Source organism: Hemicordylus capensis, chromosome 3, assembly GCF_027244095.1.
Source record: "Hemicordylus capensis ecotype Gifberg chromosome 3, rHemCap1.1.pri, whole genome shotgun sequence".
NCBI lineage: Eukaryota > Metazoa > Chordata > Lepidosauria > Squamata > Cordylidae > Hemicordylus > Hemicordylus capensis.
In genome coordinates this window covers 193,239,089-193,266,054 of record NC_069659.1, presented here as the reverse complement: position 1 = coordinate 193,266,054, position 26,966 = coordinate 193,239,089, and the positions used below count along the sequence as shown (strand labels likewise).

Below are 26,966 nucleotides of genomic sequence, written 5' to 3'. Positions count from 1 at the left end.
AGCTGCGGGGGTTGCCACAGGCTCAGTGTGGGGTCAGCTAGTGTTTGTTTATTTTGCATCATCTTTAAAATGTAAAAGGAAGAAAAAATGTTCATGGGGAAGATATTATTTTCTGCTCAGAATTTGCATAGCACAATTATATTTGTTGTCCAGTGAACCTGGGCATCTCTCCTGGATGACAGGGCTTGCATACTCCAGTCTTTGCCCTCTCATGGCAAAATATTTGTTAATTAGTGGTGCTGATTCAGCAACATGGCTGTGCATGAAATCTCTGCAGGTGTGGTTTGTTTGTTTGTTTATTTTATTTTATTTTATTTTATTTTATTTTATTCTACTTATATATCTCCCTTCTCAGGCTCAGAGCGGTTTACATTAAAACAAAAAAATAAATAAAACAGTTAAATTAAAAAAAAAAAAACCATTTGAACCAGATCAAATTTAAAACTAGATATAATTAAAAGCAACGCTAAAAAGATGGGTCTTTAAGACTCTTCTGAAGGCCTCCAAGGAAGATAATCCTCTCATATCCACAGGGAGCGCATTCCACAACCTAGGGGTGACAATCGAGAAGGCCCAGTCCCAAATTGCCACCAGATGAACTGGTGGATTAATTCACCAGATGAATTGTCGTGGGAGGAACAGTTTCGCTACATTAATTTCAGGGACTTCTGTGGGTTTCTCAGGCTCTTCAATCCTTCTTCCCCATCTTGAAGGTCTGGACAGTCCAACTAGCCACAAATAACATGGCTATACAGTTTAGCTCTATCTGAACAAATGGGGGAAACTGCCTCATGAGTTTGGAAAGTGGTACATGGCTCACAGAATATACCTCCTTGCTCTTTTGTATATTCTTGAACGCTGTATTTTACAAAACACCTGAGTTTTCTTAATCATAGTGGCATAGAGTAGTTTACTGATTGTACTCATCTGTCATTGTTATAATACGAAACTGTCTCTCAAGAATTGGTGTAAACAACAATATTAACCATTTCCATTAATGTACAGTCATCCCTCACCAACCGCTAGGATTCCGTTCTGGCAAAACCTGGCTGTTGGCAAGGCATTAAAGTATATGGGAAATAGGGGCTTAGGGGAACCATGACTGCAAAAAGACCTAAAAATGCAGGGGAACATACCCCTCCCCCCGCCATGCTAAAAAAAAATCCTGTAATATTGCCAAGAGTCACCAAGAAGAATGAGCAGATTGAACCGCTGGAAATTTTTTGAAACCCCCAAAATCACTCAGAAGGCATTTTAAATTGGCAAGGGATAGCAAGGTCAGCAAGGTTCACCAAGAGGAATGAGCAGATCAAACCTCTGAACACCCCCCCCCCGCCACATCACTGAAAACCCCTCCCATCACTAAAAAACCTGACCAGCCATGGATACTTGGGTCGTGGTTGGCAAGACCTGTCACAATTTCCTGCATATGCTCAAAACTACAGTTGATAAAACTATGGTTGGCCAAGGGGTGATTGTATAATGTAATTTAGACTTGGTTAAACAAGTCTTTTTGAGCAAGACTTTTTCCTCTCTTCCAGGAATACATAGTGTCATGAAGCATGATGCCATTATGGAAGCTTCCAGCCCAGATTATGTGTTAGTGGAAGCAGAAGCCAATCGTGTTGCTCAGGATGCCCTCAAAGCCCTGAAGATCTCTCGACAGCGATGCCAAAGAGCTACTTCTGGTGTTCCCACTTGGACTGGTACTAGTGGCCTGTCTGGCCTACCAGCAAGAGTAAAGTAAGTTCTATAGTGCTTCTTCCACATTAATTAGCTTTTACTACTTTAGATATTTCAAGTGTGCTTCTAGTACTTCATATTGATGAAGAATTTTGGACTTTTAAAGAGAGCAGGAAGGTGAATGACCAGTCAGATTTAAAATCTGCTTCTTACTGAAGTTATGCCTGCAACTTCTCTTAGCTTTATAATTTACCAGAGCATCATTGAGCTGGTTCAGTGGCTGACATGATCCACAGACTGATGAAGGGAGGGCTGCAGAGCCTTAGCAGTGGTTCAGGCATGGAGGGGAGAGCAACTTTAGCATCTCTTTCCAAAGGAAAGCCTTTGACACTTGTAGAAGAGGATTGCACAGTCTTCAGGAATAGATTTCTTCCGAGGCTTTTGGAAGGAGGGGAGAGATGCAAAGATTGCTTCCCCATTCCCTTCTGTGTCTGGAGTGCAGCAAAAAGAAGCCTCAGGATAGAGACGCTGAGGACTCTGTGCAGATTCACAGCACTCCACACTCCACCAGAGAACTGTGGGTCATGTCAGCCATTGCCCAAATAGATGATTTGAAAGTGTGGTCATGCTGTCCTGAGCTGCTAGAGGAGATCATGAATACATATGTTAGTGCTTCTTTCCAAAATTCAGGACAGATAGTATTTCATTTCCCTTGTTTCATTTAACTCCACACTACCTTTTGAGAGAGGTGATCACTGTTCCCATTTCACAAATGGTAAACAGGGCTAGAGAGACACTGACCCACCTATAGCATATTTTCCCGGGGGATGAGGAGCAAGTCCAAGTCAGGAAGGAACAGTGTTGGGTTCTCTTCACTTTTTCTGGATGCTACTGATGACATCTTTAGCCCTGTAGTATTTACAGTGGTCTCTTGGAAGCTTGACTGAAGCCATTAATTTATTTATATTATGTCAGAATCCAATTGTGAAGAATGTTTCTCTAATTCTTTGGTATGTTTCAGAAGCAGGTTTGGTCAGAAAAGGAACCCAGCCTTGGTGATGCCATCCTCCTTTTCTCCATCTTCAGGGGGAAAAAGCAAGGTGAGGCACAATTATTTAAATAAATAATTGTATTTATTTAAAATACTTATGCCCCAGCCCTCTAGTACACTACTGCTCGGGGTGGCTCAAAGCATCAACAAAACCAATACTAAACAGGTACAATGTAAAGTAAAAGATTAATACAGTTAAACAAATTAAAAGAGCAGGCTAAAACCACATTTAGAATTACAAATTTTAGCCGAGGTAATACATATAAAACATTGTTTTGCACTGGAAGCAGAGAAAGCATCATTTTCTTGTTGACTGTTTGATTGTTCTGTTGTAAGTACACCTTACAATGGTAAAAGTTGATCAGAAGTATTATTCCCAGATTTCAGGTGGGGTGCTGGGTCTGAAACAGTGACGTACTTAATAGATAAAAAGATGCTTTGATGACAAATTAATTCTAGAAGAAACCAAACCTGTCTTATTTAATTCATGCAGCTTATGAATTGGATATATCAAAATGATAGGGGAGGAAATATTTAGGGAAACATTTCCAAAATGGTAATTTAAAGATGGCTGTCACTTTAACATGACATAACACTGAACTTGGACAAATACATCATCCCATGCATTAACAATTCATAGCTATTACTTATCACTCATCGTTTTCCAAATGATACAAATATGAAATTTGGTTCCGGTGATAAAGCAAAAATGTGCTTAAATATTCTAGAGATAATAGAGATAATTTTTGAAATTACGTAGAGATAATATTTGAAATGTAATTCTCATATGTCCTTCGTCATAAAACCTATATATATTTGGAAATAACAATGTTCTTGAAGCATTCTCACTAAGGAAATGCAATGTTGTTTTTCCAGTGAAATGCCACTTGAAGAAAAGTACTAATTTGTCAAGGATATATAGGATTCATGATCCAAAGAGCTTAAATTTCCATCTCTTAAATGATTGTCAGATTATACACATAACTTGCCTGTACAAGCATCTTCAGCTGGTGCTCACTACTTTCTAAATTGTTTCCAAATTGCAGCCTCTATTGCTGGAGCCAGAGGAACATGTTTGGACAAATCCTTTTGCATCTCTGGTGGAAAAAAGTTAGAAATTTCTTCACTCAGAAACTACTTAAGCTCTTTAAAGAGCTCAAGTGGTTTTAATTCAAACTAGCTGGGCCGGGTTCAGAGCATCTACGCCTCAGGCCAGCACCGTGGCTGCCTCCCCATCTGCCAGCCCGGCTGGCTTTCTGGCCAGCCAGCCGGCTTCTCTTCTCTGCACCTCCCCCCCGTGCTTTCTGGCTGGCAGGCCAGCCAGAAAGCCAGCCCACCTCCTCCTCCTGCCCGCCAATTCCTGGCAGCGGCCACCTCCTCCCGCCAGGCCAGCCCACTGTCACCTCCTCATCCCTATTTTCTCCCCCGTTGCTAGTACAGCAGCTGCTCACTAACTCTAGCGAGAGTTGCCACACATGAGATTAGCAACGGGTACATTTGAGGGAACTAAATATATAGAGAGATAGAGAATTAAATATATAAATGTAAGCAAACATTTAAATAAGTTATTGCAGCCTGCCGTACATGACATGTTCCCCTCCATCAATAGATTCAACAATATGTAGCTATTTCAGGTTGAATGCAATTGGGGCTGCACTCTTTTTTTTCCTCCTTTTTTTTTAACAAGTTTGGAAACAATGGAAATAGTGCTGTGAAATTGCCTGGTAGCCGTTTTGCCTGTGCAATTTGCCTGGCAGCCGTTATTCTGCAGCTGCCCTGTTGCACAGCAGCTCTGGTGGGTCCCTAACGCCGATATTCCACTGTGTGGAATATTGGACATTTCTTAATACAATCTGACCAGCTAGCTGGAGAAAAGATTTTGCGGTTCATGTTAGGGGAGGGAAATGTTTCCTTCAAGAGGACAGACCAGGTTGTGACACTTCCTACCAATAATGCTGTGAAAGTAGGATCTAAGCCCATACACACAGATTCACTGTTACAATTCCAGCTCCTGAGCAGCATAGAACATAAACAAAAATATCTCACAAGCAGTGTTCCCTCTAACAGGGATTCTTGATGTTGTTGACTACAACTCCCAGAGTCCCCAGCTGCAGTGGCTTTTGCTTCGGGATTATGGGAGTTTTCCACAGCATCTGGGAATCCCTGTTAGAGGGAACACTGCTCATAAGTCCTTCAAATATGAATTACATTTGATAAGTGACCACCTTCTAACCAGCCAGGAATCCTGAGAGAGACAAATTCTTGCTAAAGCATTGTGGACTATAGGAGGTAGTGAGGTTCTCACGATTATCCAGAAACTAGTGGTTCACTTCTTCAATAATTGCTTTAGCATCCAAATTTAATTCCATCTGCAACATATATAATAACTGTATTTTGAAGAAGCACATTAACCCAATAACCATGGTTGATAATTATGAATCAGGTTGGACAACAAAGGATGAGACGTCTGAGAACGCAGGTACGCTTCACTGGAGCCCTGGCTATTCAATCAGCCGAGGAGCATATCCTTGCTAACACAGCCCATAAACAATGTTTCTTCAACATGCTAAATACAAAATGGGTGATTGCCAGATTCTGCAGGCAAAGGGTGATGCAGACTACCTTATTTTCAGACAGCCAAACAGACTTGTAAATGTTCACATAGCACTTTCATGCTATTATGTTAATGTGGACAAGTTCAATTTTCTTGAAAGGCCACAACCCCAAGATCTCTCTCCTGGTCAATCACTGACAGCTCAAATTCCATCAGCATATATGTGAATGGGGCAATGTGTGTGTGTGGCGGGGGTGTGTGTTTGGCCCAATATGCATCACTTTACACTTGCTAACACTGAACCGCATCTGCCATTTCGTCACCCACTCTCCCAGTTTGGAGATATCCTTTTGGAGCTCCTCACAGTTTCACAAATTTCACTATCCTGAAGAGCTTGAGCAACTTCTAGATCATTTATCAATACATTAGAAGGCACTGGTCCCAGTACAGATCCCCACTTCTTTCTTTCCTCCATTTCGAGAACTGTGCATTTACACCTACCCTCTGTTTCCTGTCCTTCAACCAGTTACTAGTCCACACATTAACCTGTCCCCTCATCCTATGGCTGCTAAGTTTTCTCAAGAATCTTTGATTAGGACGTTTGTCAAACACTTTTTGAAAGTCCAGGTATAGTATGTCAGCTGGATCACCTATGTCAACTGGATCACCTGTTGACACCCTCAAAGAATTCCAAAAGGTTGGTGAGGCAAGATTTACCTTTGCAGAAGCCATGCTGGTTCTCCTTCAGCAGGGCCTGTTCTTCTATATGAAGAAGAACAGGCATTCTAAATTTTATTTTTGAGAATGCTTTCCATCAATTTGCCTGGCACAGAAGTTAAACTAACCCTGTAATTTCCCAGATCCCTTTTTGAAAATCAGTATTACATTGGCTACTTTCCAGTCCTCTGGTACAGAGCCTGATTGTAGGTATAATTTACATATTTTTGCCAGGAGGTCTGCAGTTTCACGTTTGAGTTTTTAAGGACTCTAGGGTGGGTGCCATCTGGCCTTGGAGATTTGTTATTTTTTAATTTTCCCATACAGTTTAAAACATCATCTCTTATCATCTTGGTCTGACTCAGTTTTTTAGCGTCTGTCCCTGAATACAGGTATACGCTCAGTATCTTCTGCCGTGAAGACAAATGTAAAGAACTCATTTAGCTTCTCTGAAATCCCCATATCCTCCTTAATAATCCCTTTCATTCCTCCATCATCTAATAGACCAACTCCCTTCCTGGCTGGTTGTCCTGCTTCTGATGTGTTTAAATAAGTTGTTGATATTCTCCTTGATGCTTTTAGCTAAATGTTCCTCAAACTCTTTTTGTCTCCCTTGTTGTCTCATTTGTTTGAGTGGGGGGAAGTATGAGTTTTCAGAACTTAAGAAACAGTTCACATGTCACAAAGCAAGTAAAAGGAGTTCTGTAACACAGCATCCAAAAAAATATCACCAGCTTCAGAGCTGGTGAAGAGGTCGGGCAATTCCCTCTGGTGTTCCTGGTGAAAACCTGGACATACAGAACTATATATGGTTTTGTGTAACAATTGTGGCAGCACATCATTTACACATTTCTACCATCAATAGTAGCTACTGAGTATCACATATACATGTGTAATACCAAGTGCCATACTGGACAATCCATCCATGGCATTTGGTATTACAGGTGTAATACCAAATGCCATCGACATGGGGATGCCATGTGCATGTCGATGCCCTGCGCGCACTGCTGGAAAGAGGGAAGCAGCCGCATGGTGTGGCTTTTTAGAATGGACGGTACCATGGTGGGAGTGGAGGGGCAGTTACGGAGCAACGTGCCTCCTTTTAAAGTTACTGTTCTGCCACCCCAAAGATGCACGAAACACTTCGTGCACGTTCCTATTTCATATGTGCAGTGGAGGAGGAACCCTGTTTTCAGGAGGCAAAGAGGAATATTCTCCTTGCAGAAAGAAGGATCAGCTCAAATTGCCCTTCCCCTTGTGCATGCAAAGCAATATTAGGCATGTACAACATTCGTTTAGATGTTAGCCAGAAACTACAACCTGTAATAACAGACATACCCGTGTTTCCCCGAAAATAAGACAGTGTCTTATATTAACTTTAGCCCCCCAAAAATGCACTAGGGCAATTAGCGGTACATCAGAAATTACTGCTAGGTCTTACTTTCGGGGTAGGTCTTACTTTCGGGGAAACAGGGTAGCATCAGCTCCTTCAGTGGCATGTGACAAGTGCCATGTATTCCAATCTCTAGCCCTTTTTAGCATCAATATTATCAGTGATATAATACTAATTTTATGTTATACAAATTTTAAAATTAACTACAAAGATGTGTGTGTGTGTGTATTTTTAAAATGTCCTTAATGTAAATGCTTCAAGAACATTGTTATTTCAAAATATATTTTGTTGCAAATCACATATATAACAGGTTTATTATTTGTGACATTTAAGCACACTTTTGTTATATCTCCTGGAAGTAATGAACCAAATTATATTTGGATTATTCAAAAGCTATTATTTTTTAAAGTGAAAAGTCATAAGAGTGTTTTGTTAGTGCATGTGATAGCACTTAACTTTGACAAATATATCAAACTATGTTATCTTAAAGTGTCAGACATCTTTAAATTGCCATTTTGGAAATGTTCCCCTAAATATTTTTTCTAGATACTTGATACGTTCAATAAATAACTTGAACTGATAAATCTGATAGAATAAAATGGGTTTGGTTTGAAGTTTGGCATCAGCATTTATTTTTCTGCTGGTTTAGGAGGTCACCCAACATGGGTTATGCCCCCTACATGCTCCAGGAGGCAGGAAATGAAACTGAAAGAAGAACCTCTATATAGGCCTCCTGTGGGTGGTTCCTCTCAGTCCTTTTCCTGCCTGTGCTCCAGAGAGTCAACCTTGCTCACAGATCCATTGTTTGGCCTTAAACTTTTCTGGTTTGGTTTTTCTTTGTTGGGTCTACTGTTCTTGCCCTACTCTGGTTTGTCTATTGTTGTTTTACGTTCTCTCCTTCCCTTTTTTTAAAAAAAGGTTTTGCCTCCCTGCTCAGCCTTCTTCCCCACCTCTCACTGTCCTTCCTTACTGTATTTTCCCCTCTCCTCCAGCCACATGTTGGAGAAAAATAAGAAGAAGCTGGTGTGCTAACTTTTCAGAGCAGACATGCCCCAGCTCCAATTGTTCCTGCCAGAACTGTGGGACCCATAAAAACACTGGGTGACTTCAAATAAAGCAGGAGGGAGCTTAGCTGGTGCCATTGGGCCACAGCAGCTTACTCCCAAAGAAACTCGAAGGGGATTTGGGGGAAAGGACTCCCCAGGCCAAAAGGACTCCCCAGGCCAAAGCCCTGACTTCAAGAAAAATCACGCTCAATCTCTTCAGGGCCACAAGATCAATTCCTCAAGTGCGAACGAGGGGATGCCCTTACAAAAACAAAACTGGCCAGCAGCAGAGGCCCTCTCCTTTTCTCTTCCTTGCTCTCGCCAGCTGAAAAATGAGACCCTGGGATTCCAGTTTCTCCAGCATATTAAAGCAACAAACAGAGAGGGACTCTGAGGAGGACTCGACTCAGTGTCAGACCCACAGGAGGGCAGCATTGAGGATGATCCAGACCAGCAGGAGCCCGTCAAGGTGAAGGCTACTTAGGAGAGCACAACTACACTCCTGGTGAACACTCCTTATGGGGGAGGGGGTCAAGGGACTGATTCCTAAAACCCCTTATCCAACCCCCTAAACTTCTCCAGCCAGAGGGTACAGTTACATCGGGGCCCCAGTTTCCCCTCCGATTGGAAAAGTTGGATGCAGGACGCAATCAAGCAGACCATTACCTTGGGTTCTAATCAGAGTATTCTGGCATGAAACAAGCAGTGGAGTAGCTCATCTTCATCCTCTTTGCCCCAGCCTGTACCCACCAAAAAGCAGGAAAAAATCAGTGCATAAAAAGCACAAAAAACAGAACAGGCTCCCAGGGCCTCAGAGGAATCAGGCAGGGAATCCCCTGACCTTTTTCACTCAGTTGAATCCAGGGAACTAGGCAATTTAACTGAATCAAACCCAGACCCATCCTCTTCTGAAGAGGGAGAGATATCTGATGATGATTTTCAAAATGCTCACAGCCAACTTTTATTTTTGATAGAGGATTTTCAGCATGCATTTATTTATTTATTTATTTATTTATTTATTTATTCATTCATTCATTCATTCATTCATTCATTCATTCATTCATTCATTCATTTGTCTGTCTATCTATCATATTTTTGTACCACCTGATATGTATATCTCTAGGCAGTGTACAAAATTTAAAATATTTAAAAGTCACAAATTAAAATACATGAAAATAAAAACAATAGAATAAAATTATTAAAACCAGGTTTTTTTTAATTATTACAATTAATTCTAATTAAAAGCCTGAGAGAACAGGAGGGCCTTGAGGTTCTTCCTGAAAACAAACAGAGAAGGAGATGCTGCTATTTCAGCAGGAAGCTTATTCCAGAGCCCTCGGGCAGCCACAGAAAAAGCCTGGTCCTGGGTCGCCACCAAACAAGCCGGTGGCAACCATAACAGGACCTCTCCAGAAGATCATAGCAGGCGGCAGGGATTATGACAAAAGAGGCACTCTCTCAAATAGCCTGGACGAAAGCCATGAAGGGCTTTATAGGTAATAACCAGCACTTTGTATTTCACCCAGAAACATATTGGCAGCCAGTGCAGTTCTTTTAGAACTGTTATGTGTAATGTAGTCCCTTCGTGTTGTCCCAGAGACCAATCTGACTGACGCATTCTGTATCAATTGTAGTTTCCGGACTACATACAAAGGCAGCCCCACATAGAGCACATTACAGTAGTCAGCTATTTTTACCCTGGGGTTGAAATCCGACAATGTAGAACAGAATTCACTGGTTACCACTTGTGCTTCCAAAACCCAAAGCACAGAAAACAAAGTCAGCAATGCCAGAGGAGTTTACCAATTCTATCGGGGAGGAATGGAATGTGCCATCTACATCCAAATGCATGTCTGCCATAGTCAACAAGCTATATGATTTTGAGGAGGACACATTAGACTTGCTTAGAGTCTCCCTTGTGGATGCACAATTATGGCCCGCAGTGGTTCCCAAGGATGGAGAATTTACGCTAAAGGATTCCACTGACAAAAAGGCAGAGGCCACCATTCGTAGGGCCCACAAATCTATCTTGGCCATTAATTGGCCATTAGAGCCAACACCACTGCCTCATTGGTTTCTAGGAGCTCTTTGCTCTGGATAGATGAGCTACTGAATTATCCACCTTCTGTCCAGCCTAAATTGAGGCACAAGTCTTCATGGTAGATGCCACACTGGACAAGATGAGGTTCTTAGCAAGTTCTGTGTGTGCCAGTATTTTGGCCAGATGTTACATTTGGAAGTACTGGAAGGTGGACAGCACCTCTAAATCTAACCTGACCTCTGTCCCATATGTGGGAGGGAAGTTGTTTGGTGATGAAGCATCAAAGGATGTACTGACTGAGATTAAGGAGAAACATAAAGCATTACCCTATGCCCATAAACAGGAAGACAAGGGATCACAGAATAGGTTTTCTTCTACTTCCTTCCTTTCGCCCAAGAGAGCCCACAAGAGCCAGTAGACCTTACTGGAACAGATCCAGAGGACAGGGCAAACACTCAGAACAGGGCCTCTTCCTCAACCCAGTCCAAGGGCCTGAGGCAGCAGTCCTTACGGTCAGTATATGGAGGTGCGGGTGGGGGGCACCTTTTGGACTATTGGCTCACCTGGAGAGAATCCACTTCAGATCTTTGGATTCTCTCCATAGTAAATCAGGGATACAGGAAACAACTTCTGCATCAGCCAAGGGACAAGTTCCTAGTGTAGTGGTTAGACTGCTGGATTAGAACCAGGGAGACCTGAGTTCAAATCCCCATTGAGCCATGATACTAGCTGGTTGACTTTGGGCCAGTCACTTCTCTCTCAGCCTAACCTACTTCACAGGGTTGTTGTGAGGAGAAACCCAAGTATGTAGTACACTGCTCTGGCCTTCTTTCGAGCAGGATATAAAATGTAAATAAATAAATAAAATTCAGCACCATCTACAGAAGAGCCATAGAGCCAGTTCCAACAGACCAAACAGGCAAAGGAGTGTACTCTATTATCTTCATGGTGCCAAAGAAAGATAGCTCCTTAAGAGCGGTGCTAGATCTCAAGGCAGTAAACAAGTATGTGGTGAAGAGGAAGTTTTGCATTGAAACACTCCATTCTATCGCAGAAGTCCTCCAAGCAGGAGACTACTTGGCATCCATAGACCTTCAGGAGGCCTACCTCCATAATTCTGATACATCCACACAGCAGGAGGCTGCTATGTTTTTGCTGGTGGGGGGGGGGCTCACTTCCAATACAGGGCCCTGCCATTCGGCCTGTCCTCAGCCCCCCAAGTATTTACAAAGGTCCTGATGCCACTAGTGGTGCATCTGCAACTGCAGGGAGTTCATGAACAATCTCCTCATAAGAGCCAAAGCAGCAGGGGAAGTGCTTGTAGCATTACAAAAAACAGTCTTTTGCCTTCAACAGCACAATTTCCTGGTAAACGAGGAAGAGCCAGTTCACTCCATCCCAACGTCTTCACCATCTAGGGGTCATGGTGGACACCAGGGACACCACTTGTATCTCTCAGAGCAGACAGTACATTCTATGCCTAACCAGGCTACTGGGTCTCATGGTAGCAGCCATGGATTCAGTTCCTTGGGCTAGATTCCATCTTTGTTGGTTGCAGTGATTCCTTTTTCCACATCAACAGAGCATTGCCTACAAACAGGACAGACTCATTAGGGTCACATGTGCACTTTGCAAGTCCCTGTTCTGGTGGACCAGCCCATCAGGTTGAATTGACAGGAGATACACCCTGTGGAGTGGAGTCTGCACCAAGTATTCCAGTGGGTAACAACCAAATTGGGGACGCCCTTTGAGTTCTTCAGTGGGGATTGACCTGTTTGAGTTCTCCAGTTGAGTTCACAACTACCCACATTCTTTTCATGATTCCCAACGTTGGGTGCAGAGGCAACGGATGCACTTGCAACTCCATGGCTGCCACTTCTGTTGTATGCTTTTCCACCAGTTCCACTGTCTACATGCTGTCTTCGGAGGATTCGGTCATGCCAAGCGACCCAGATCTTGGTGGCACCCTATTGGCTGAGGGGACCCTAATTCTCAGAGATTATGGTGTTGGCGGAGGCCTTCCATACGCCTTCCTGTAAGGGAGGATCTCCTCTCACAGGGACTGATTGTGCATCCAGACCTGGCATGGTTGCAGTTGACAGCATGGAGGCTGAGAGGCACATATTAAAATTGAATCACCTGTCATTAGCGATCATTGATACTATATTGGCATCCAGGAAGGATAATAACAGCGTTTACCAAACCATGTGGCAGAGCTTCCTCAAGCGGGCTGCCAGACACTCTGTGCAGCTAGAGCAGTGTAAGCTTTGTCACATTCTGGATTTTTTGCAAGAGGGGCTTTCCATTAAAGGCCAATACATTAAAAAGACATGCAGCATGCCTTCAGCAAATGTTGTTTCCCCAAGGTAAGGGCTCACACCCTCTTCTACAAAAGTTCCTGAGGGGTACAGTGCAGCTTTTGCCACCGATCTGAAATTGGTTTCCCACCTGGGATTTGCATATGGTGCCTAGGGTGTTTCATCTTGCTCCCTTTGAGCCTTTCCCTCAAGATGCTGTCATTGAAGGTAGCCTTCCTGGTGGCTGCAAGGAGGGTATCAGTTTCTGCATCATCTCAGAGGACTCTGTGCGTCTTATCCCAGATCCGTCCTTCACACCAAAGGTCAACTCTGTTGACATATCAGATCAGCTGACGTATTCCTACCGTCTTTTTGCCCTATGTCTCGATATTCCAGGGGAAAGTAATGGCATAAGCTGGACGTGCAAAGGGCGCTTCACAATTGACAGAATTGCTTGTTTTCCTAAGTCAGATACTTTGTTCATTTCATTTCTACCATCCACTATGTGCCAGAAGGTGTTGATGGCTGTGATTGCTTGTTGGATCAAGTCATGTGTCAAGGTGGTGTATGATTTACAGCAAATCCTGGGACAATTACAGCACACTTGACGAGGTCAGTGGCTACCTCAGCTGTTCTGGCTACTAATACATCCTGGGAAGAGATATGCAAGTGGCATCTTGTAAATCACCACGTATCTTTTCCAGGCACTACAAGCTGGATGAGCACGCTTCTGCCTGGGTGGCATTTGGTCCTTCCCAGTCAATAGATCCAGCTTGGACTTGTTCCCACCCGTGGTTGAGTGCTGTGGCATTACCCATATTGAGTGACCACCTACACCAGCAGAAAAAGGAACGTTGGTACTCACTGTGAAGGTTTCTTCTTGCTGGTGTATGGAGGTCACCCAAGCCCGCCTGGGGTTATGGGGCTGGATCTCTGATCCAGGGAGGGGCTGTCCATCATGTCTCTTTGTTCTTTCATTCTACATATTATGTATATTTGTTATTTGTTAGGTCAGTGTGTTCTTACACTGAGTATACTTTTTCATGTTGGGGCCATTTTTTATTTTTACTACTTTGGGCTAGAGCTGTTCAATGAACTGAGAGGAACTGTCCACAGGAGGCCTATATAGAGGTTCTTCTTTCAGTTTCATTTCCTACCTTCTGGAGCAGGTAAGGGGCATAACTCAAGTTGAGTGATCTCCATTACACCAGCAAGAAGAAACCTTCACGGTGAGTACCAATGTTCTTTCCCCAGTACTTTACTAAATTATGAGGCCACTTAGCGACTTCATGACTGACACAATATTTGATCTAGGGATTTCTGGACTTGTACTTCCTCTGCCACTGTGCAGTAGTCTTCCTTTGTTCAAGCCACAAACTGCTATGTTCTTCACAAGAGGTCAAGTTTTGTACATGTGAAGGCTCCCTTTAAGACTTTTCTATTTATGTCTGCAGGATACTGAGATAGGAAAAGAAGAGAATAAAAATGTTCCTAGTTCTCATTTTGATGGAAGCATGGAAATAGGACAGCCCTCTTCAGATACCTTAGACTCCTCAGCTCTGCTGGCTAAAATGAGGGAAAGAAACCACTTAATAGTACCCCAGAGAACAGACTATCAAAGAGCGGAGGGTCAACTGCAAGCAGCAACAGTGCCAACAGAACATGATGAGTTGCTTGTGGATGTCCGAAACTTCCTAGCTTTCCAGGCCCGTGTGGATGGTCAAGCTACCACTCAGGAAATACTGCAAGAATTTGAATCAAAGCTGACTGTGGAACAGTCTTGTGTCTTCCGGGAGCTCCTAAGAAACCTCTGCACTTTTCACAGAAGCTCAAATGGGGAAGGACTCTGGAAACTAAAACCAGAATTTTCCTGACAGTTATTTTGGATTAATGGTTTCCCATTTAACACTCTTGATTCTCATGACTATTTTAAAAAAACAAATACGGTAGTTTTATATTTTGTTCATTATATTTAATGAATTGGTGCATTACATGCTGCTATGCTTTATTACTCCAGTACACTGCACTGTTTTACATAAATTGTGCCAGCTACCTCATGATGTAGCAATAGAGGCCAACTGGACAGTGTTTGGGGTTTTTGTTTTAATCTTATGGTGATTGGGACTCAGAATACCGAACTTCTTAGTGTGGACTTCTGTTAAGCTTTCTGATAGACTAGCCATAGAAATCAGATAGTATAAACTGCTAGTCTGGATGCATATTGCACATGCTGACATCTAGGGATGCTCAAGGAATGTTTTGCACACCTCCAGGGGGTAGAGAGTGGGTGCTTTAAAAGAAGAAAGGCAGGTCTTACCTGCCCCCACCCCCAGCCGTACTGTCGGTATTAAACGTTGCATGTTTGCAGGGCTTCTCCAACACATAAATGCCAAGGGCAATAAGACCTGCCTTCCTCCTTTTAAAGCACCCACTCTCCACCCCCTTCCCCAGATGTGCACAAAACGCTTCATGAACATCCCACTGAAATGATTCGGCTGGGGCAGCTCAAAGCATTCCGATGCCTTGAATTAGAGGCGCCAAAACACTTCATGCACATACCCACTAATGTTGGTTGTTTATAGTTCTTACCAGCATTAATAAAAGCAGATCCTTTTCAGTGCTCAGATAATTTGTGGTGGTGCTTCTTCTCAGGATTTGTAACCTGTGAGAGAAACTCTAGCACTAGAAACAATGAATCTAAAGACATAGAAACTGGCAACATTTTGGCGTGTTTGTGCTGGGGCAGAATTCCATCTATCAACTGTTCAGATCCACATTAGGACTCAACAGCACTCACAGACATGATGTTGCAATGCCCTCCTCTGGCTGCCAAATGAATGTGATGGGGGGGAGGGGTTGTCTTTTTGTCTGCTAAGCCCTTGTGTCTTCATTACCCCAAGAGCTGTGGGAGAGGAGAGGAGAGGAGAGCTGGTCTTGTGGTAGCAAGCATAACTTGTCCCCTTAGCTAAGCAGGGTCTGCTCTGGTTGCATTTGAAAGGGAGACTAGAAGTGTGAGCACTGTAAGAGATTCCCCTCAGGGGATGGAGCCGCTCTGGGAAGAGCGTCTATGTTCCAAGGTCCCTCCCTGGCTTCTCCAAGATAGGGCTGAGAGAGATTCCTGCCTGCAACCTTGGAGAAGCCGCTGCCAGTCTGTGAAGACAATATTGAGCTAGATAAACCAATGGTCTGACTCAGTATATGGCAGCTTCCTATGTTATCTTAACCTTAGCTAAGTCATAGTGCACCAACTTGATTAATAGCCCAACCAAATGAAAGCACAGTTTTATTTTCTACCGTGTTACAATGCAAACTAAGTATCTCAGGATTTTTACCAATTCTTTGGGACAGCATTGGGTATGAAGTTCTAGTATTTAAGATGGTTGGTCTCTTCTCCAGGTACTCCCAGTGGAAAATCTACATATGTCTTGAAGATACACTGTCCTTATGTCTAATATTTTTGTAAATTTATATAAGAATCTTGCATCAACTGGCTATAATTCAAAAGATGTTCGTTGAATGTAGAGCTTTATCTGGACATCAGGGGACTTTAAGATGATTCAGTTGGATTTTATGAGAAAATGGCTGACATGATTTATTCACCACTAGCCGGCCCCACACAGAGCATCTGTGCGCTTGTTCGGGCCAACTACCCCGCCCTCACCTTCTGCCCCAGTCTCCGCCGGCCCGCACCGGGCCCAGGGTGCCAGGCTAAGTGCTGCTGCTGCCGCCTTGCCTCGCCTCCGCAGCCAGGCCCGGCTGGGTGCGCCTCAGCCAATTAGGCGCCTCCATTGCCCAGCCAATCAGCTGGGCGCCGGGACGCACATTCCAAGGCTCACCCAGGAGAATTAAATATAGATGAGCCAGCAATATGATGCAGCTGCTAAAAAATTCAAGCAGAAACATAGTGTCCCATTCACAAGAAGTTATCAACCCCGTTCAGACATTGTAGAAAGTGGGGGCACTGTATTTGCATACAGCATCTCTTGGAAGCCCCACCCGCATGCTGACATGCTCTGAAATGCTGTACCCGTGAAGAGATTCTTCCTCTGTTCAGAATGCTTGGGTGCCCCAGTGTTCCACATTGCGGGGAAGATCTTGTCAAACACTGTAAGCATGGAGAACGAGGAGCAGAGCTTCCAAGTGTGCTGACAGGGATGCTGTATGACACTGTCCCCATTTTCTATAACTGTGCAGGATAGTTCTCTGCTGCTGCAATCCAAGGACGTCTCAGTGTGGGTTATGCTTATCCACGTGGCTTGAAGGCAGGACTATGCAAATTTAGTCGAAGCCTTTAAGAGTCAGGGGAGCATAGCCCTGTGTTTGGCTCCAAGCAGCTCTCTCGGTTTTTCTCTGATTGCTTTCTTGTTTCTACCTCATCTATCTATTTACATTTATTCTTCTTGACTGTCTGCTTTGTTTCTTTGTTCAAATATCTAAAACTCTTACCAAAAAAGAAACAAAAAGGAAAAAGAAAAGGCGGGGGGGAGGGAGAGGTTAGCTTTAGTTTTATTTTCAGTTTTGTTTTTCCCCCACACACGCACCTCTCTCCACTGTGTTCTCTTGCCTTCTTTCATTACCTTTGTTACATGGACCAAGTTAAATGCAAAGTTCACATTAGGGTCCCGAAGAGAAAGCACCAGCCTGAGCCACAGCAGCAGAAGCAGCGGCGCCACCTTCACCACTTTCCAGAGTCTTGTGGAGCATGTGGTTGCTGGGAATGACCCAGCTTCCTTGCTGGCCACCATTGCCTCCACCATCGGCATGTTGGACATGGCAAAGGCTGCCACTGAACGGGCTGCAGCTGCACCGGAGGGTGCAGGATCCAGCCATGGCCCAGCTGCAAAGGCCTCCTTGGGAGCAATAACAGTGGTCACAGGAACGCCACAGCAGGAGCAGGCAGCCAATCAGTGAGCTCGGCCCATGCTGGGCCGCTTGCACCTGCTTCTGCTTCCCTCTCTGCCCTAGCAAGCCTGGGCGGGGTCTGAAGCTTCCCCGCCTATGCCAGTTCAGCAGACTATACCAGATGCCTATATATATGCCACCTAGTTGGTGTTCTTGGTTTGTAGATACGCTGGCACACACTCATTTGAAAGTTATGACCAATTAAAAAGCAGGCTAGAAGGGGACCATCTTCTCACTTAAGTGCTTCATCCTCTGCATCAGGGAGCCTTGCCCCTAAGAAGGCACAGAAAAAAAGTGCAAAAACACTTTTTAAGAAATCTAAAAAGGAGAAGTCTAGATCTAAGCAATAGGGGAAAGAGTGTACACTCTTCTGTACTCTCAGACCCTGACATGCCTGACCCTAGAAGGCCGACTCCAGGGTTCCAGAGTGCCCCCCTCAGCAGGACCCCTCAGAACACTGGCTAAGCCTCCATCTACCCCAGGACCTATTATCCCCTTGGATGAGGATCCCATCCCAATGGAGGAGTCTCCAGAGGGCCCAGGGGACCCCTCTGGTGTGCCAGACCCTGAACACCCAGACAGAAGGGGAGTGGTCTGATGGGCAAGAACCAGAAGGTTTGGAGGCTTTGCATAGACATTTCCACTATTTGGACTTCTCGCCACTGATGAATAAGTCTATATATAATGTGGGGCTCAATCCACTCACGTCTCCAGAATCCCAGCCACCAAGTAAAAGTGTGCTGGTGTTTCCTAGCCCAAGGGTGAATAATATGGTCCTTCCAATTCCAAAGTGTGGTGTTTTTTTTGTCGAGGCAGCAAAGGTGGAATGAAAATTTCCCACCCCCAATAAAAAGAAATCAACAATAGCTAACAAATTCTATTTCTCCCACCCCACCCCAACAGATCCTCTGGTGGTGGCAATGACTTGGGATCGGCCTTGGGACAGAGAGCCTGCCCTAAAAGTCCCCACTGGTAAACGCCTGGAAGAGGCCATGAAGCTCACTCATGATTAGGCTGACTTAGCGATGAGAGCTTCCACAGCTGCCCTTATGGTAGCCTGGGCACTCTCAAACTGTAGTATCACTTGCATGAGGCAAACATAAAATTACTTGAGGCTCAGGCCTTTATCTCAGCTTCCACTCTTGACTCTATTCACCTTGCATCAGGGGCAGCAATGGCTTCAGTAGTGGGCCGCTGTAATTTATGGTTGAAATATTGCCAGATTGACACTGCCTCACAGCAGTACCCTTCAAATGGGAAAAAATTGTTTGGAGATGAGGCCTTAAAAGAAACTCTCATAGAGTCAAAAGATAAAAAGAAAACTATTCCCTCTTCAATATGTAAACCGGAGTGCACACAGGGGAGGAGACTGTTTTCAGCGCTTTTTTCACTCCCTCGTTCCTCCTTGGTGGTAGGGATCAAGGTTTTAGCTCACACCACTCCTCCTGGAACAGATCCAGGCCTTCCAGGCAGGGCTTTGGCAACAGGGCAGGCTTCAACCCCCACCCCCACCCCCCCAAAAAACCCAGTCTAAGCAGCAATTCTGACATGGGGCTGTGCTCTTGGGTGACTGCCTCTCCGCACACTTGCACGCCTGGGAGTGCACCACCTCTGTCTGCATGGTACTAACTTCCATTGAGGCGGGCTACTCCATAATAGTGGGACACAAATCCCCCTGAATGCTTCCTGCCCACTCCGACCTCCTGCCTACCCTTAAACCACAAGGGTCTCACAGGGGCAATTCAGCATCTCTTGTCAATAGGACCATAGAGCATGTGCAAACAATTCAATGGAGTACAGGTATATCTACTCCATCATTTTCACAGTCCCCAAAAACGACAGCTCCCAGGATGGTACTGGATTTAAAATTCTCAACTGCTATGAACAAAAAGTGGAAATTCTGCTTGGGAGTCCGTAAGGTCAATCACAGGGGCCCTCCAACATAAGAACAGCCCTGGTGGATCAGGCCCAAGACCCATCTAGTCCAGCATCCTGTTTCACACAGTGACCCACCAGATACCGCTGGAAGCCTACAGGCTGGGTTGTCTCGACTGGAGTGTCTTGACTGTCTAACCACAGTGGACAGTCAACATCTTGACGGTCTAAAGAGGCTTAGCACCTCACATATTTACAATAAACTGGTCTCCATATCCCCTCATGGGCATAGAGATATTTGCGTATCTGCATGAATAGTTGCTAAAATCTTCACTTCAGACAGGGACTGATGGGGACCTACAAAGCCCCCTTCAGGTGCTCCAGGACCATAGCTTCTTGATCAACAAAGAGAAAAGCCAGCTTACCCCATCTCACCAACTGTTCCATCTGGGTGTTCTGATAGATATGCAATGAGTCAAACTATTCCTACCCGCAGAGTGCAGGCTCACTCTGGGGAATGAAGTGAGACAAGCCCTAGTACAGAAATCCCTTCCGCTGATCTCCCATTCCAGAATCCTGGGTCTGATGGTGGCAGCCATGGGCACACTTTCATCTGAGGCTCCTGCAGCAGTTTCCTCTACCATTCCATCTAGAGATTGCAGTAAAATCCAGCAGATGCGTCACCCTGACGCCTCTTGTACTTCGGTCCCTGCACTGGGGGACGACTATTCCATACCTCTGGGTGGGAAAGGAGTTCTTGGATTCGCCCAGGAACATCATCACCACAGACACCAGCAAGTACAGGTGGGCCCACTGCCTCTGTGAGTCGACTCAAGGAAAGTGGTCAAAAGACAAAAAGCAGCATAGTATCAACTGGCTGGAGCTCCGAGCAATCCTGATGGCACTCTGGGCATTCCAGTCCATCAACACGTGTTCATACACACAGACAACACCACGGCAAAGACGCTCATGAATCACCGGTGGGGACCAAGTCGAGATCCCTGCAGGCGGAAGCAGTCCTTCAGTTCCAGGGGACCTAGCAGCATGTGACAGCCATGACAGCCCACCATATACAGGGAAGACTTGAATGTGTTGGCAGACTGGCTCAGTTGGAAGGAAATTCTCCCAGGGGAATGGGAGATGAACCCGAATACCTTCCACCTTATCACAACACACTTTGGCCAGCCATCTATGGACTTTTTTGTGACTCCAGCCAATGCAAAGCTACAGTGTTTTTTCTCCAGGTTCCCCTGTCCTCAGGCAGAGGCGGTGGATGGACTTTCTGCTCACTGGCTGGAGGGTCTCCTGTATTCCTTCCCGTTGACCCCGCTCCATGCCCAGGTCCTTTGGAGAGTAAAACTCAAGGTGCAAGTCATTCTTCTGGCCAAAACCCTGGCCACAGCAGAACACCTGATGCTACCGGTCACAGAGCCCTTCTTCAGCAAGGCTCAGTGTGTCATCCAGCTCCAGGCCATCAAAGCTAGCTGCCTGGAGACTGAATGGCACCTCCTATGTCTCCAGCATAGTGTAGTAGTTAGAGTGTTGGACTAGGACCGGGAAGACCTGAGTTTGAATCCCCATTCAGCCATGAAACTCACTGGATGACTCTGGGCCAGTTATGTATCTCTCAGCCTAACACAGGGTTGTTGTGAGGATAAAAATAAGCACGTACACTACTCTGAGCTCCTTGGAGGAAGAGCAGGATTTAAATATAAATAAATAAACCTGCACGGCTATTCATCCAAGGTGCTCAGCACAATATTAACCTCAAAAATGTTAGCCTCCAACAAGTAGGATTTACCAACATACCTGGAGGTCCTTCCTAAGATGGTCTACCAAGCATGCAATCCTCAAGGGATTTGCTACCATGAGGCACTTCCTCCAATTCCTCCAGGACAGATTGGGGTCCTTCTGCAAACATGTTAAAATGCCAGGCTGCCTCCCTGGTGGGACTCTTCTAAGGGGTTTCCAAATGCTCTCTGCAATAGCATCCTCACATAAAGTGTTTCCTCAGAGGGGCAAATCTGCTCTCTCCCCAGTGGGCACCATCTCCCTACTTGCAGTGGCATACTGTCCTTCAAGCTCTCCAGGGTTCCCCTTTTCAACCAGTGAAGTCCATTCCACTATGCCTCCTATTTTTAGAGCTTGCCTTCCTCATAGTGGTCACTTCGGCCTGCAGGTTGTAAGAGCTCCATGCCCTTTTGGTGCATAAGAACTTGTGCATTTTTTCTGATGTCTCTGTTGGGCTAATTCTGGCCTCCTTTTTTCGACCAAACATGGCCTCACCTTTTCACATGTCACAAGATGTGGTTTTGCCCTCAGTTTGCCAAAAGCCAATGGTGTAGGCCTGGAACAGGCTGGCCATCTGTAGATGTCTGAAGATGTACACAAAACATATTTGTACCACGGAATCACGTTCTGTTTCCTCTTTACCTCAAACAATGGGCCAGGCCATTTCCCCTGCCACCATAGCTTGGTGGTTAAGGGCTTGCATTGCCCTGGCTTATGAATCCCATATCTTGGGACTCTAGTTTGCTCATTCTACCAGGGCCGCAACTACCTCAACTGGATTTTTTTTACTAATGCTCCTGTTCAGGATATTTATAGAGGATATTTGTAGAACCTGGAGGGCTCCTTCTACATTCACCAGACTATATTAATTGGACTCCTTCACCTCTGTCCAAGCGACTTTTGGGAGGTGGGTTCTCCAGCTGGAGTAGGAGTGCTCCCTCTTTAGTTGGGGCTGAGGGCTGTGGTATGTCCCCACACTGAGACATCCTTGGATTGCAGCAGCAGAGAATGGAGCATTGGTTCACTCACTATGAAGGCTTCTTTTTGCTGGTGCCTCCAAGGACGTCTTGATCCTCCCTGAAGCACCTGTACCTCCTTTTATCTAGGGCACCTTTGGGAGTTATTTTTTTCTGACTGTTCACCATTTGTTCCTGACACTCTGGTGTTCATTTTTTGTCGTGGTTCGCAGTTCTGCTTGTTCTGTGTTTACTGATCAATTTTTACCTTTGAGGTACTCTTTGCCTCTTGGCCTAAAAGAACTGGGTGGGGCTATGCTCCTCTAACTCTTAGCAGCTTCAACTTAATTTGCATAGTCCTACCTTCAAGCCATGTGGATAAGCATAACCCACACTGTGAAGTCCTTGGAAGCAGCAGCAAGAAGTAGTCTTCACAGTGAGTGAACCAATGCTCCATTCTGACCAGCATGTCACGTGTATGCTGGTCAGAATACTGGCTGGCATCCTGGCTAATGAAGTGCTTGTGTAACAAGCAATGAGATCATAATTGCAGTTTAAAAAAATAGTTATGGGAAGAACTAAACTGCCTACTTTTCTTGCACTATCTTTCACAACCAATTGGGACTAAATTTGGTCCCAACTGGTTAGGCTAGGGTTTCTTAACCTTGGGCCCCCAGATGTTTTTGGACTACAACTCCCATCATCCTTAGCCACAAAGGCCATGTCTGGGGATGATAGGAGTTGTGGTCCAACGACATCTGGGGGCCCAAGGTTAAGAAACCCTGGGTTAGGCAGTTCACAAGATAGCCCATTTGTGCCTCAAATGTTCAGATGTCTGCCATCTTGAATTGAGGGGAATGACATCATCACAAATTATGCCACTGAGGTGTCCCTACAGCTGTAGCAAATTTGGTTCAAATCAGCTAGGCAGCTCACAAGTTAGCCCAGTTATGCCTCAAACATTCATGTGTATGCCATCTTGAATTGAGGTGGATGCCATCATTACAAACTATGCCTTTGAGCCAAACCTATGTGTCCCTATAGCTGTAGCAAATCTGGTTCAAATTGGTTAGGTGGTTCACACGTTATCCCACTTCCACCTCAAATGTTCATGCATCTTGTTGTCTTGAATCGGGGTGGATAACATCATCACAAACTATGAGGTATCCCCATGTGTCCCTACGACTCTACCCAATTTGGTTCATATTGGTCCAGGCACTGTGAGTTGATGGGGGGGAAGAGATGCACACGCACACACAATACCAGGTCCCCTGCTGCTGTGTGTCATATGCTATGTTGCGTTTGGAAGCGGGCTTGTCAAGCTAGGAGTCCTGTGCCTGGACTTATATCTTCAACTTTTGGTTGAAATTGATTTATTCCCCTTCTGGCCTAGTTCCCCTAATTTTTAAGGATGAACACCCCTCTGATTGGATGCATCTAATTACTGGAAAGCTGAAATCATATGGGCTGTCAATGGAATATCTGTCTTCTCCCTCTGGGCTATGATAACGTTATGGTGATCCTTAAGAGGCATATTGTTGATATGGAACGCCAGACAGATTTAAGCCAGGCACCAAGCCTTGTAAGACTTGGAGCCACCAAGCCCTCACAAAAACCAGCTAAATACCTGTATGACCTGATATATCCAGCACGCAGAAGAGACGTGACATTGGCTTAGCTGGATGTGCTGCCCTCTGTGGAACCAGAGAGTAGGTTTAGGAGACTTCCCTATTTGGAGAGGCTGTGCCCTTGTGGAAGTGGGAACATTGAAATGGTTGGCCATGTGCTTCTGTATTGTTCTTTCTACTGCGAGCTGCGTTCCAAATACATTGCTCCTCTCATTCTTAGATACCCTGACAATTCAGATGAATTTTATATAAACTTATTTCTTTCTGATAAATACACTTATGTCTCGCACTCAGTAGCCAAATTCTGTACAGCTGTGATTAAAATTCGCTCATGGTGTGTCAGAAACGGTCAATTTTAATCGTCCCTCCTTTTTCTTTTTAATTTGGTTTTATCCTATATATTTTTATCTCAGTCTTCTATGTAACTGATTTTTATATGTATATGCATGTATGTGTTTATATTGATATCTATCCTCAGGGTAGATATATTTGATCTGTATTTGATCAAAGATCGCAATAAACTGAACTGAACAATACTAGGTGATCTCATAAGCTTACTTTCCTTAAGGAAAGTAGGCTAAAAAGATAAATACAGTGCAATTGTGAAAAAGTTCCATGTTAAACAAATGAGAAGTAGCCCAGTTGCACATTGTTGTGCGAACATGCTTGCGATAGCACAACATCTGGAATGCAAGCAGCAGACTTGTGTAAATGCTTCATTAGTCAGGATGTCATCCATTGTGTCGCTACAAAACAGATAGCACCATAGAACTTGCTACAGAGATCAAACTGGTGGCTTTGTTTAAGAAAGGAAACAAGAAACTTTCTCTTGCTTCCATAGTGAAGCTAGCATGTTTTTTAGTTATTGGCTGATAGGGAAACCATACACAAGGTAAATAGATTCAAGATGGCTGCTGTTGTGCTAAGGCCCCACTTGCCATGTGATTTATTACCATCTAGGGACCATCTAGCCTCATGGGGAGCATTTGTAGGCTACAACTTAGCCATATTTGTGTTACATCATTTCAGTATACTAGCAAGAAACTAATATTGGTAGAAGAATCTTTAGAATGTGTTTTCTGAAGCAATACTGAGTACATTTGCATCCTCAACCCAGGGAGTGCCTGGATTCTATTATTAAAGATCAAAGTGATCAGTAAGATGTATGCATCATATTGGTGTTTTACTCTGTATGTCACTTTTCAGAAAGCATTCATCTCCTGGCTTTTACTCCTCCTGTATTCAGGGCCAAACAATACATGATGCTAAAAGTGTCATTCTGCTCCCTCCCCACACCATCCCCCACTCTTCTTCTTCTTCTTCTTCTTTTAAGTAATTATATAGCAGCTAGAGGATGGAACGATCTGAATTGGGAGTGGAAATCTTAAGGGTTAACCTTTTTGCAGAATGATAGAGGGGTCTTACAGGTCATTTAGTCCTGCTTAATGCAGGAAAACCATAGCTAGAGAATTCCCAGTAGATGGCTGTCCAGCCCTTTGCTTGAAGACCTCCAAAGAGGTGGGTATGCTTGCCTTCCCTCACACACACTGGTCCTGACAAAACCTCCACCAGTCAAACTCTTTGCCTTGGGAGGAAAGCTCCCATGGCAGTTGAGGAGATGGCTGTGGTTTTTTAGCACTGTGTGCAGTTTGGTCCTCTATATGCCTGTCGTCGTCCTTGCATGGAGAAGGCCTAACTGAAGAGGACTGTTGCAGTATACTTGCATTTTTGCAGCACTCAAAACTACAGTATTTTGTTACTTGGAAAATGTGATTGTTCTTGAAAACTAAGGTAAGAGAAGTAGACATTTAATTTAGATTTCAGGGAGTCGCTCCCTGATTTTTGGCAAGTGGATCTGACTCCCCACAGAACCTTGCTTAGAGAAGGGCCTAGAGTCTCTTAGAGTTCATGAGGAACTCTGAGGAGGGGTGGTGGTAGTCGTTTGCATGCTCTTTAAGCCAGACCTGCATTAAACAAATTTATTTGAAATCACATTTGGTGGTAAGGAACATTATCCAGCAGACACACAACACCTCCCTACCATATATGATCTGGCACTGATCGAAAATATGTGCTTGCATGCATGACAGCCAAACCATGAGCTATAACATTTGTCAACCTAGAATTTCAAATTAAGCACACTTTTTGCATTAAGATGCATCTGTCTGCCACCAATTAGGGAGACAATGGCTGACATCCTAACAAAGTGCTAACATAAGCAAAAACCAGAGATTTGCAGGACTGCACTCTTGAGCTTAAGCACTCTCGCGCAAAGGTCCACTTTAAAAGAGATTAGGTGTGCTGCTGGTTGTGCAACTGTTGCTCAAGCATACTTGTGGTAGAGCAACAGTTGTCTGGACTGCAAGCTCCAGACTTCATGCAAGTAGATAATGCAATCTTGTTTTAGTAAGGTGTGTAATGCAGCAGGATCCTCAGGTAGGGCTTGGTTTGTGCTAGTGCAACGTCCTTCTGCAAGTGTTTCATTAGGATGTTGGCCAGTGTTTTGTTCCTGAGCACCCAGCCTTGGCAGTGCTCAGGAACAAATTAAGAGAAAATATGTGGTTCTCTCCAGAGGTTTTGTTCATACACATAATCTCCTCAACCCTGCCCGCCTCACCCTAGGAACTGAGCCATACCTGTCTGAGGACCCTGCTGCATCACACACCTTACCAAAACAAGACAGAGAATAGGAACTAGAGCAGAATTTGAGACATGTCCATAAGTGGAATAATGCCACAGCAGAGGTCTATGCCCTGTTTGTTGACTTTCAGGCAACCAGCTGGTTGAACGGGATTGTGTCTTCAAAAGGGTAACATCTATCTATCTATATAATTATCCTGGGTGTGCCTTGGAATGTGTGTCCCGGCGCCCAGCTGATTGGCTGGGCGGCGGACGTGCCTGATTGGCTAAGGCACACCCAGGACGCAGAGGCCAGAGGCGGCAGCAGGCCTGGCCCGGCTGCAGAAGCAAGGCCCAGGAGAGGGGAAAGAAAGGAGGGCAGAAGTGGCGGTGAGGAGGAGAGGCAGCTGGGC

General features: G+C 44.6%; 1 protein-coding gene across 5 annotated transcripts in view; it reads left to right on the top strand.

Moving 5' to 3' along the window:
- ERCC6 (ERCC excision repair 6, chromatin remodeling factor) overlaps positions 1 to 24,287 on the top strand; it is a 116,359-nt gene extending 92,072 nt beyond the window's left edge. For 4 of the 5 annotated variants that reach the window (XM_053309151.1, XM_053309153.1, XM_053309149.1 and 1 more), the window contains 3 exons: positions 1,542 to 1,743; positions 2,705 to 2,783; positions 14,237 to 24,287. In XM_053309151.1, the coding sequence (XP_053165126.1) occupies positions 1,542 to 1,743; positions 2,705 to 2,783; positions 14,237 to 14,656 (701 nt within the window). In that variant the 3' untranslated portion in view covers positions 14,657 to 24,287. The remainder of the gene's footprint in view (positions 1 to 1,541; positions 1,744 to 2,704; positions 2,784 to 14,236) is intronic. The other variant, XM_053309150.1, reaches the window with a different exon arrangement.
- The last annotated feature ends 2,679 nt before the right edge of the window (positions 24,288 to 26,966 follow it).